General features: G+C 37.4%; 3 protein-coding genes across 3 annotated transcripts; 1 reads left to right on the top strand and 2 right to left on the bottom strand.

The window, feature by feature from the left end:
• Window positions 1–572: 572 nt before the first annotated feature.
• On the top strand, window positions 573–4207 carry LOC107471022 (uncharacterized). The gene is made up of 4 exons (XM_016090463.3): window positions 573–707; window positions 1176–2414; window positions 2596–3011; window positions 3417–4207. Exons 2-4 carry the CDS (start codon window positions 1535–1537, stop codon window positions 4158–4160), a joined length of 2040 nt encoding a protein of 679 aa, XP_015945949.1. The 5' UTR covers window positions 573–707; window positions 1176–1534; the 3' UTR covers window positions 4161–4207.
• Window positions 4208–4554: 347 nt separating this feature from the next.
• Window positions 4555–6814, bottom strand: LOC107471023 (glycine-rich RNA-binding protein 3, mitochondrial). The gene is made up of 5 exons (XM_016090465.3): window positions 6712–6814; window positions 6174–6316; window positions 5995–6063; window positions 5785–5891; window positions 4555–5359 (listed from the first exon to the last, which is right to left on the bottom strand). The coding sequence occupies exons 2-5, from the start codon at window positions 6313–6315 to the stop codon at window positions 4724–4726; spliced, it is 954 nt and encodes a 317-aa protein (XP_015945951.1). The 5' UTR covers window position 6316; window positions 6712–6814; the 3' UTR covers window positions 4555–4723.
• A 4303-nt stretch (window positions 6815–11117) lies between these two features.
• Window positions 11118–12122, bottom strand: LOC127743045 (uncharacterized). Its single transcript, XM_052255701.1, has 2 exons — window positions 11444–12122; window positions 11118–11350 (listed from the first exon to the last, which is right to left on the bottom strand). The coding sequence occupies exons 1-2, from the start codon at window positions 12120–12122 to the stop codon at window positions 11118–11120; spliced, it is 912 nt and encodes a 303-aa protein (XP_052111661.1).
• Window positions 12123–12670: the final 548 nt, after the last annotated feature.

Raw genomic sequence — 12670 nt, 5'->3', positions numbered from 1 at the left:
AGACAAATAAATCTTCAAAAATATGACGAAAAGAACTATATATTTATTTTTGTAAAATTCAAGAATCTTTATATAATAAAATTTTCTTGAGGACAAAACCTTTAGATACAAAAGTTCTTAGAAACTTATTTGAGTATATACTCAAAAAAAAAAAACTTTTCTTATATGAATTAATATTATTTAATTTCTTTTCATGAAAAAACTAAAAAAAATTAAGAATGAATGTTATCACTCCAAAATTATTTATCTAAACCTAAAATATTCTAAATAAACATTTGTTATTATTTTTATTTTATTAGTTTTTTAAAATCTAAATTAAAAATAATAATAAACCCATAATAATAATAATACAAGAGATAATTAACAAAATAAAAGAAAAACACTAACTTACACTCCAAATATTTAAGAATTTCTCAACAAATTTTGTCACTATAAAATCCACGAACACGACAATGTGGATGAGACTTGAGAATCAGTGGCCCTATAAAATTCAGAAGAAAGAAAACAAAACAGCATTGAAATATCTCTCTGCACCAAAACAAATGAGAAAAAAAGAATTTATTTCATTTTCGTTACATATATTTTAATTTTAATTATTTATTTGAGAATTGAGGGCGTTTTTCTGTTACTACCGGTTCCGTTCTGTGGAGATAACGCTGTTGAAGGTCTCATTCAACGGATTCCATTTCTCAATTCTCAATCTTAAGGTATCACCATCATTTCGTTTCGCAACACCCCCACCCATTTTTCAAACATTCATTATTTGTTTCCCCTTTTTTTTTCCTCCAATGCAAGAAAATTAACAAGAAGCCATGTTCCTTTCTTGTTATTCTAATTTTTATTTTTCGAAATGCTGCGACTTGGGAGCATTTGCTTCGATTATTTTGGCCAAATGAGTTTTTTTTTAATAATATATATGTTTTTTTTTTGTAATAAATGAACGGGTTTTTGCACTGAAATAAGCTACTTTTACATGGATATATAGCTTATAGTTTCTTGCAATTTTTTTTTTTAAATTGAATGATTGGTTTTCAATTTTTCATCAGGCTTGCTTTTCAATTTTTTTTTCCTGCTTTTGAAGTTGACAGAAACATCTGAATTCAACTTTTGAATTCTTGATGTTGCTTCTCTATGGTTACCATAACCTGTTTGATTTTTTTTTTTTTTTGGCCCAGTAATTTTGTATTGGTTCTCCTTGCTTCAAGTTGGGAATAGTTTCTTATGATTAGAGTAGGATTGGAATAGGGACTCAATGAAAAACACTATGGTTAGAATTGGGAGGAGAAACTGGAGGAATGCATCTTTGGTGAATCAAGGATTGTGGTTTTGTTTTCTTGGGTATGGTTTCAAGCTCTTCATTCTTTAGCTTCTCATTCTCAGAAAAGAAGCTTTTTCCCCCAATTCATGGAAAGTTCTTCTTTCTTTGGCTTGTTAGTGCTGATCATTGAGAGAATTAGGAAAATCTGTATTGTTGAAGAGTTTGGATAGTAGTGGCTTTATTTTTGCTTTGCTGAGGTACTGCGGAGTGAGTCGAATGGACTTTTGGTTTGTTGCGGCTGCTGCTGGAGCTGGCTATCTAGCTAAATATTGGAATAGCATATCAAAGAATGGTAATGATTTGTGTCGATTGTTGTCAGAGGATTCATATCTTAAGAATCCTGAGTCCCAAAGCTGTACTTTTCCTTTTGCCAAATTAGCTCGAAGAGATAGATTTGGCAAAGATGTTTTTATGGATAGAAGGGCCACAGATGTGAACTCGTTGGATCAGTTTTTTACAACGGAAGTAGCTTCTGACAGAGGGTTTGATGGTGAAAAACTAACCTGTGATCGGAATTTGCTATCGATATCCAACTTACATGTTTTGTTTTCACCAAATGGTCACTTTAAGGATGTTGAAGATGGAAATGAAGAAACCTTAAATTTTGGCGAAAATCATGGTTTCTTGCCTCCTGATTCTTCTGCTGAAGGGGTGGGCGTCCCTAATGCTTTCAGAAATAAAACCTCACTTAGGGCAAAACTTTTATCTGGGAAAATTACTAGACCTTTGAATTCCATAGAGAGTTGTTTCATGGCTCAGCTATACAAAGAACACGAAGAAATGGAAAAGTATGTTGTATGTTCTCCTTCATCACCATATAGATACACACGGCCATTTCTTGTAAGTGATGGAAGCCGAATAATTAGCAGAGGGAATGATATTTCTTTCTGTCCATCAATTGGAAGCAAGGAATACAAGCTGCATGAAGAAGCTTGCCAAGTAAAAGATGAAAATGTTTATGGGGTCCCCTCCTTACAAGAAGTTGGATCTTTGGATGATGCCAAGAAGATAAAATTTAATGCAGCTGGTGAGCGAAATCAAAGATTGAGCACATCCAACAATGCATTCAGGGAAAAATACATCCATACACAACATGGTATAGTTAATGCTTGATAGTTCTTGACTTACGAAAATGTTATTTGCATAAGCAATTGGAAATGTTGACCTTTTAATGATTTATGTTATTATTTTTGTGGGTGGATATCATGCCTCCATTACTTGATTTTCATTTGTTTTACTTTGATAACTAAATTTCTTGGCGCATTCATAATCATCAGATGCAATATTTCTCTTCAGTCTTGGGGTTTCTTTTGGGATCCTAACCTCTGTCATGGCAAATAAACGAGAAATGGAAGAGTTAAGAGAATTGGTGAATCAGACAGATAACTTGATTCAAGACCTACAAGAAGAACTTGAGATGAAAGATTCAATGACCGTGAAGGAGTTGCATAATGAAAATTACGGTTCGCGAGATACTTTTGATCATTCGTGCTACAGAAAGGAGCTGACTGGATTATCCCCTGGAAAGCGTAACTCTCCAAGAATGGAGTGTGGAGAATCATGTGCTCAGATGGAAGAAGATGGTTTAGAATCCATGAGCAAAATTGAAGCTGAGCTCGAAGCTGAACTTGAGAGGTTGGGGCTGGAAATGAATGCATCTAGTCTAGAAAGTAAAATGTCTGAACTTGTTGAGGCAAGTATAGATGTCTATAAATGTTTATCTTTACATTTTCCTTATTACATGATCCTACATGCACAAAATGTTGTATGGGATTGTATCTTTTTGTGCCTAAGTGCTACAATTTGTTTTTCCGTGTATGGAATGACAGAATAACCTATACCTGTAACAATTTATTTCCTGGCCAAGAATCTTGGGTTGCTCTCAACAAATAAATCAATTTTAGCTCCCTTTGCGAAGTTTTATATGCCGTGTTTTGCTTGAATTGGATGTTAATCTTTAACTTGAAACTCATGCTGGTTTCAATTATCCACCAAAAGTTTTCCTCTGCAATCTGTAGTATTCCATGATTCTCTTTGGTTGATGTTTACTTTCTCTTAATTGGGTCCATGAGTGTTAATGGTGCACAAATTCTTGCAGCTTGACCCCAATTTTGTAGCAGATTTGGCTCAAGGTGAGTTGCGAGCTGACTTGTTCAAGGAGAAAGAAATTGTCCACGCAAAGTCAGACGATGATGCCGGTGATATTACACCTCTTCCTGGGGAATATGCAGTTTCACCTCATGAACTGACTCTGCGCTTACACGAAGTTGCAGAATCTCGGCTTGAGGAACGAGTTAAGGAGCTCGAGATCGCCCTCGAAAATAGCCAGAGGACAGTGCGGTTTATGGAATTAGAGCATGAGGGTTCTTCAAAAAGAGCACAGTCATCCTCTAATGGTGGAAACATGCTAACTTATGAAGTCTGTGACCCTATGGTCCAGCCCCTAATTCTCAATTTATCAGGTGAAGCTCTGGATGCTTACAATGAAGCGTATGAGGAACTGATAAATATAGGTGATTGTGAAGAAAATTCACCAATAGACATCCATCATAATGACCACGAAGAAGGTTCGCCTTCACATGATTTACTCGCATCAGGGTTTCAACACTGTGATGCAAATGATTCTGGAAATTGTTCTGCCGTTGACGATGGCAAGCTTGCAATACTGGAAGAACAAAGCTCTAGTATTTATGACTTAGATGTCACTGAAGATGAAAGTTGTAGTTTTGATGAGTTGGAAACACAATTGATAAGGCAAATAGTTGAAAGGACCAAGAAAGGTTCTTCTGTTTTTGAAGATGCACAAAAGACATTGTATTGTATGGATGAAGATGAATATTGATATGAAATAGAACATAGGAATGTAAGAATAGTAAGCTATTACATCTATTTAACACACAATATCTTCCGCTATTTTAACCTCATTTTAACATCATGTCATATTTACATTAAATAACCCTTACCAGATTTCTTTGCCTGAAAAAGTAGCTATAACCATTACTACCTCGATGGGTTCTCTTGGCCAATTAATTACTGCAAATACAAGAAAAATAAGTAATAATTTTGTGCATAGTGACTTGTAATTGATACTGTCTTGATAAAATTGTGATGTCTTTAAATATATTTATAGCTAAATAAATTTGCCTTTGATATACTTTCCTAGACCCTTCATTGACGCAAGATGTTTGAATACCTGCTTGTCTTTTTTTTTTTTTACGCCAAATTTGCCCCTAATAAATTTTCAATCAAATACTTAGGACCCAATAAAAAAACCACCAAGCAACAAAAATTGAAATTTTAGCAGAGGGGTTATGAAAAAGAGCACTAGAAACCTAAGAACTCTTTAAATTCAAATCAAGCCCGTTTTGCATAAGCATCGGATTCCTCATAGTCACCCTTGAAATTTTAGTCCATGGAGCCTCCAAAATCATCCACAGCAGTTCCTTGATCGTTATTGCATTCATTAGTGCTACCATGTCCCGTTGCTCCATATCCACTGGCAAAACTGCTGCCAGAACCCACACCACCACTGCCATACCCGGCCATGGCACTTCCATTGTATTGACTACTGGGGAAACTGTTTCCACCACCACCAGTAGCGTTGGCATAGTTATCACTGTTAGGAAATCCAGCAGAAGTGTTGTAATTATTGCTCCTGTCAAATCCAGAAGCCGGGACATAGCCACCATAGCCTCCACCACTAGCAGCAGCATTACCATAAGTACCAATATCGTTTCCTCCACCATAACCTCGGCTACTCTCACTGCTGTAAGTGTTTCCACTTGATCCATAGCTGTCTCCGCCATATCCACTGCTTCCGTTACCAAAACCTCCAGCAACATTGGCACCATGTGCACCGCCATAGCTGCCACCACCACCTGAACTTGCACCATATGGAGAGTTACCATAACCACCTTGGTATCCAGAACCAGCTCCAGCACCATAGGGAGCATTGTCAAAAGAGCCACCGAAACCACCACCTTGAAATCCACGAGGTCTTTCGCTTGCAAAATTTACCTTAACTCGGCGACCATGTAGATCCTGAAAAAGTCCTTACAGTCATTAAGAAGCAATTTATAAATAGGTATTATTGATGTTGGGCATCATATTTGCAAAATTAGAAAATCATGAAGTGTTGATGTAGCACCGGAAAATATAAACTACAAGATACAAAGCATCACTGGAAGAAGATGTCTTGCTAGGATCAAAGATAAGTTGTTGAGAAATTTACACATAAAACACAAGAAGTAGAAGTGTTCTACATCCCTGAAACTGACACACATGAAATATCTATGGCACAAATTCAAAAAATAATGTTTAAAAAAATTACCTACATATAATTACACAAAATTTGCTTGACAAGTATAGCATCCATACTTCAACAGATTTAAACACGAAACTATGTAGCTCCAGAAATGTATCAATGACATGATTACTAACACCATAGAAGCAGCAAATCTGCATACCTGCCCATCTAAGGCCTGAATGGCACTTGACGCCTCCTCAACGGAACTGTAAGTAATAAACCCAAATCCTCTGGATCTGCCAGAATCACGGTCCACAATTATCCTTGCTACAAAAATCACAAGATAAAACAGCAATTAACATTGAATCACTAACTAGAAACTAATCCCAAACCAACAAAAAATTAGCAATAAGAGAATCCAACTATTTACCATCAACAACATCACCATATTTCCCAAAAACCTCCCTCAAACTTTGCTCATCAGTGGAATACGAAACACCTGCAACGGATAAACACAACCATGTTCATTGCATAATTGTTATTATCAACTAAAGGTGAAAAAGTATGCCAGTTCATGGATGCAACTCAGGTAATCCCACAACGGCGCACCTCCTATAAACAGCTTTGTACTTGGAGCATTTGACATGCACCGTGCAGACGGGAAAACAGACGGGATTTCACATAAATCCGAACTGATCTTCCTACTTGTCACTTGCCTTAGTATATTTCCAGCTCTACTGAGGAAAGCCATTCTGCAGCCAGAAGGAAAATCAGAAATTGTAATCACTGAAGCTACATTATGTAAATCACATTACTCAAAAAATGCAACATTGAACCCATCCCACATAAACCAGAGTAACAAATTCATCAAACAATGAATCAGTACAAAAGGTTTTCCATTTAACCTAACACTCAGCTTATTCTTTACCCAAACAAGCACACATATTTCACAGAAACAGTTAATTAACCTCCATCTAACAAAAATATGAAAAATTAGACCATTCTAACCTAAATTTCGTCTGATTTTGGTTCAGGCGTAAAGAAGTGTTCTTATATATTAAGATCACCAATTCACCACAAAATAATCATAAATAAATAGCAAAAGGAATCAACAGAAGAGAGAAAAAGAAAAGAAAGATTAACTCACGTTCCTTTCCTTGCTGTGGTGGATTCTCTTGTGCTGAAGAGTGGCGAGGTGAGTGCTAAAACCCTAAAAGAGGGGTTTAGAAAAGGAAGGGTTTACGGGTTTCACGTAAAATGTATGTACGGAAAAGAGGTCTACCTGTAGAGCATGACGGCTATCAACCATTGATTCCTAACGGCTACATCATAGCCGTTGAAGGGAAAATGAAAAATGAATTCTCTCTTTTTTTATTGAATATATACTCAAATAAATTTCCAAAAATTCTCAAACAAAAATTTTCATTTCCAATTAGGTTCTCAAATTTTATTAAAGTAACCAATACGAATAGGTTCCTCTGTTAATAATTTTAGGACCTCAAATACAATAAATTTAAATAAATAATCAAATTCGCATAGTTATCAAAACCGAACCGGTGATCGAACTGATAAGGTTACTAGATCACTGGGTTATTAGTTTAACTGGTGGGTCACTGGTTGAACCGATTAACCCGGTATAATTAAATAATTATGTAAAATTTAATTATTTTTTCTTTATTATAAGTACTTTTATTTTGTTTTTATAAAAATAGTTACTCACACCTTATACCTCTTAGATCCATTCTGACTTGAGCGTCGGAGTATCTTTGCAGGTACCTCCCCTCCGCTCCATCTGGGCCATCCAACATCCGATCCAGCTCGCAGGTTCCCGGTTCTCCTCAACCCGTATCAGAAGCACTCTGTATAAAATTTATAGTTAAATAAAATATAATTGATTTAAAAATGGGGGACTTTAAAATTAAAATTAATTGAATATAAGTATAATAAAAAGTTACTATATGTATTATAATTTGGATATAGGTTAGCAAGAAGCAATGCAGCTTGGTGGCATGGGCGTCCTACTCACATCCTTCATGTGACAAGTTCAAATCCCATTGTAGCCATTTTGGAAAAAAAAACACAAAGCTTTGACACTTGGCACGCTGGAGCATGAGGAGAGCATGGTAGACTCGCAGAATCCAGATGTGTCGTAGCTTCGCCTTCGGTTGGGACCGAGCGGTTCGGTCCGGGCCGGTTTTGGCCGGTTCATTTCGGTTTTTGGCCTTGAACGGTCTTATTCTTGGACCGGATCGGTATAAGGTTCGATTTATCGGTTTTCCGGTCGAACCGGTCGGTCCGGTCTAGTTCTGCTAACTATGCAAATTCGTCTTAAGTTGGTCTTTAAAAAATTTTTTAAATCAAATTCGTTTTAAGTTGATCGCATTAGTCCTTTCGTCGCTTTCATTACTCATGAGATCAAAATTTACCGATATGATACCTTAAGTAATGTCACAACAGACATCAAATAATCCTAATTAAGTGCTAATATGATAAATTCATGAAATTAGACCAAATCAATTTTAATTTAAGAAATTTCAATATCTCAAAAATCTTGTTTAATTTAGAGTTGATTTAATCTAATTGTATAAACTTAGCATATAAACAGTCAATTAGGATAGTTAGGAGTATACTATAGTCAATATAGTGTCACTTAACGTGTCACATCAATAAATTTGGACGTCATCAATAATGAAAATAACAAAAACACTAATATGACTAATTTAAAATTTTTAAAAAATGAATTTGATTAAAAAAATCTTTCAAAAATTAATTTAAAGAACAAATGATCTTTTAGAATAAATTTCATTATTTACTCAATAAAATTTAGTTAAAGACAAAAGTGTCCAATAAAATTTTTTTAATAACCTATTTCAGTATATATTTATTTTTTTGTTTTATTTTAAGTGATGTTTTAAGTTTTCCTCATTCTCTCTACGCTCTTTAAAATGGAAGAATATCTTGTTCGATAATTTTAATAATCAGGTTAAACTTTTAGTCTATTTATTTTGTGGTAAGGCATGCATCAATATATGATTCATAACTAAACTAACACCATAGTATGTATAGTATACACTTAAAAAATGAGTTATTTATATAAAATATATATTAAAAATAAATAAAATAATATATAGGGCAATATTTAAAATAATTGTAAAAAATCTTTACCTGATTACAACAATTGGAAAGTGCATACGTTTATGTCTTGTTTTATTTTTTATAGAAACCGTGGGAGATTAGCACGGTTTCTAAATGAATATAAACCGTGCCTGCTAGCCAGGTTTTAGGTTGAAGGGCATTTGAAGGTAAACCATGGGTGGCAACCACGGTTTACTAGTGGAGAAAGCAACACATAAACTGTGGGAGGCAGCCACCGTTTATGAAAAAAATGGTTTGTGCATAAAACACTAGAGACAGCCACGGTTTATGAGTGTGCAGGTATAAATATGGAAGTCGTGGTTGGTGAGGGCGGATCATTTGTGAGGTTTCAAAAATTTGGAGAAGGTTGGTGGCTGAGAGAGAATTCAGATAGTTTTGTGGTTTAGGACCTGGTTTGAGATTCTGAACCAGATGAGTGGCGGACTGATGGAAGAAGAAGCTCGCATGTACCGGTTAAATGGCGTCGCGCATGTGGCTGGATATATCGACGAAGAGGTTGGTTAAACGACCTTTTTATTATTATTTTGTTTAATGTTGTTATTATTAATGCTAGTTGTGTTATTAGTATTATAACTATTATTATGGAAATTGTTATTGTTATCATAAACGTGAGTTTTTTATTTTTATTATTTTTCTAATTTTTGTTATTGTTAAAATTATTTTTCTAGTTTGACTTGTTAGTATTATTTTCGCTGTTGTTATTATGGTTATTATTATTGTTGATATTAGTGGGAGTTGTTAGTATTGTTGTATGTTGAGATTTCGTTATCCATCTTTTTGCAGCCTACTAGGGTTATTAGCGGTGTTAGGAGACAACAGAATATGCCTTTACACGACCGTATTATACCGTATCTGGAGACCACAGGCTTGTATCACTTGGCTAGGCTGAACAGTCAGTGGTTCTGGGTTGATGAGCCTCTACTTAGCGCATTCATTGAGAGGTGGCGTCCTGAGACCCACACCTTTCACATGCCCTTTGGGGAGTGTACGGTCACCTTGGAAGACGTGGCCTATCAGCTGGGTTTGCCGATCGATGGGGAGCCTGTGAGTGGGTGCCTGAGTTAGTTTGAGAATCTGATGGAAAATGGAAGACCGGCATGGGTGTGGTTCTACGAGTTGTTTGGGGAGTTACCTCCGCAGAATAAAGTCAAGCAGATGACAGTGTGCTACACATGGTTCCATGAGCGGTTTCGGGTTCTCCCAGCAGATGCTACTGACGACATCGTGCGTATATACGTGCGTGCCTATATTATGATGTTGCTGTCGTCTCAGCTGTTTGCGAACAAGAACGCAAACCGTGTCCACCTTCGCTGGTTGCCTTATGTGACATCGTTAGAGGACTTGGGTAGATATAGTTGGGGCTCGGCGGCGCTGGCCTGGTTGTACAGATGTCTTTATCGTGGGACAAAGAGAAACGTTGTAAACTTGGCAGGGCCACTGCAGCTTCTACAGTCTTGGATTTTTTGGAGGTTTCCGAGTTTGAGGCCTAGTGGTTTCAACATATTCGGGTTTCCACTTGCATCCAGGTACGGATATATTATTTTAGGTCCACAACTTGTTCATTTACATGTGGTGTTACCAGTTATGACATTCTTTGAATGAAACTTGAAGGTGGGTTGAGTATCTACCGAGAAACGATGCAGTGGATCAAAGAGTGGTGGCTGCACGCCTATGTTTGGATAGATTGCGTGTCCATGATGTGAGTCATTTAGTTATCATTGTTACAGTTATTTCATCCTTGTTAGACTATTTCTTTTACGTAACATTTCATTATGCGATGCAGATCGCGTGGGAGCCGTATTCCTCTCCCGAGGTGGCAGCTGTTGTTCATCCGGAGATACTAGTTGACGAGCACCGCAGGCTACGGACGGCGGTAACTAGCCTGATTTATTTTGCCGCGGTTAAGTGGCACCAGGTGGATAGGGTTATTTGTCCATACTTGCCGTACAAGTGGGTACCGTCAATACTCACAAGCGGCTTACAATGTTGGAAGGCCTCAACGCAAGGTGAAAATGTCCAGAACAGACAATGAAAGTACACTGTTGACTCATCAAGCTGATCCCCAACTCGAACAGGAGAGGTCTTCAACACAGTAACTGTCCCGGGCATTGTCAACTGCACCCCTAGCATCCAACGTGGCAACTCTGCATAAGACTCTTTCCAGTCTCCATATATTTGTGCAACTGCCTTCTGTTTTGCCATCCAAACCTTCTAGTAACTGGGCTTGAAGCCGTAATCAGCTTCAGTTGCTTGTTGCAACACCTTTATCGGTACTACAGCATCCGCACTAACCAACGAAAAAATCCTCGCACAGATAACATGGTAATAAAGCTGACGGTGATCACTGGAAATAGAGGTGGCTAAGCAAGTGTGGGGACTGTTGTACCTCCTAACCTCTCAAGTGCCCTTTCGTGCACGGAGCGATATCCGAATCAGCCAACTACAAATTTTACCGAACTCCTTGCATTTTTCATGATACTTCAGATGGTCCGATTCCAACACTCGGTACTCAACACCTCGACGGATATTATAGTCCTTCACACTCAGAACATCTTCATCTTTATTCTGGAACGATTGCCCAATCTGAAATTCTGTAGATGTACCCCCAATTGTAGCAACTCCCGCCGGCTCTTAACCCAGAGACTCCAAGTTTAGAGTGGAGAAGTGTGGTGGGTACTGCTGTATGCCAAAACTTGAAGGCGCTTGTTGTGCATGTGGATTACCACCTGTGTCATTATCGCTGTCCCCAAAGATATTTACAGGCTCCTGGTTAGAGTCATCGTCCCGCATTGCATTCTCTACTCGATCAGGTTCCCCGAAGCCTTGAACTTCATCAACTATGGCACGACCTGTGTCCCCCTCAAATGCCTGCTGCCGGACCCCAGGATTAGCCAAAGGTACAGAACCAACTGCCTCCGTTCGTTCTAAATTAGCTGCGAAGGAAGGGGATGCAACCTGCGAAACAGATGGCCGGACCGCAGGCATCGAACAAGATGCACCGCCTACGGCAGTCGAGCTATGAACTGGAGCCGATGCCCCAGAACTATCGACAGCAACCTCTAACTTCGCATACAGCTCGTGTATTCTGACCTCCGAAAAACTCCTAATGCAATGAAACAGAACCCTAATATCATCGTCAGCCGCTAACACGAACGTATCATACTGAACACCGTTCGAGACTACAGCGATGGGAATCTTGTAGAATATCTTCTTCACCAACTTGCTCCTAAATACCCCAAACTTCTGCAAGATGCTGTTCTTCACATCCGATAAAGTGCTTGATGAACTAATGAATACACTCAATGGTTCTCTGTCAGTGAACTTCACACCATATTTTTTGCTTCTTTTGATTTTCCCAGAGCAATGCACTAAGACAAGAACACTCTCTTCCTCACTTGACATTGTGATAATGATCTCTTCACCAGCTTGAATCTCACTCACCTATATATAGAATTTTCATCCTCATAAACCGTGCTAGCTTACAAGGGTTTATGCCCATTGGAGGTCCTTCATAAACCGTTGCTGTCAGCCATGTTTTATGCACATTTATCTTCAAAAACCGTAGCTGCTTCCAGCGGTTTCTCTCTTTCATTTACCAAGGGTAAACTGTGGCTACCTACGACGGTTTACGTTGAGCTTTTCTTTCAAGTAAAACCTCCCTGCCAGCCACGGTTTATGTGTAACTATGAACCGTGGTTGGGTCCCACGGTTTATATAGATAGTGAAACAAGACACCCACATATCAATTTTCCCATTTTTGTAATCTAGTAAACGTTTTTGTTTATTTTAAATAGGTCATTTGCCCTAATATATATTTATACATAAATACATAATAGTTAATTTAATGTGATTAATTTTTATATAAATAATGTTAGAGAATTAATAATTTTTTTATTAGAATTATATTTTGTTATTTTTTTATTGTAGTTTATAAATTTATTTAGTAAAAA

The sequence above is a fragment of the Arachis duranensis genome, chromosome 10, assembly GCF_000817695.3.
Source record: "Arachis duranensis cultivar V14167 chromosome 10, aradu.V14167.gnm2.J7QH, whole genome shotgun sequence".
NCBI classification, from domain to species: domain Eukaryota; kingdom Viridiplantae; phylum Streptophyta; class Magnoliopsida; order Fabales; family Fabaceae; genus Arachis; species Arachis duranensis.
The sequence above is the reverse complement of the archived record's forward strand: the minus strand, read 5'-3'. Positions and strand labels throughout refer to the sequence as shown.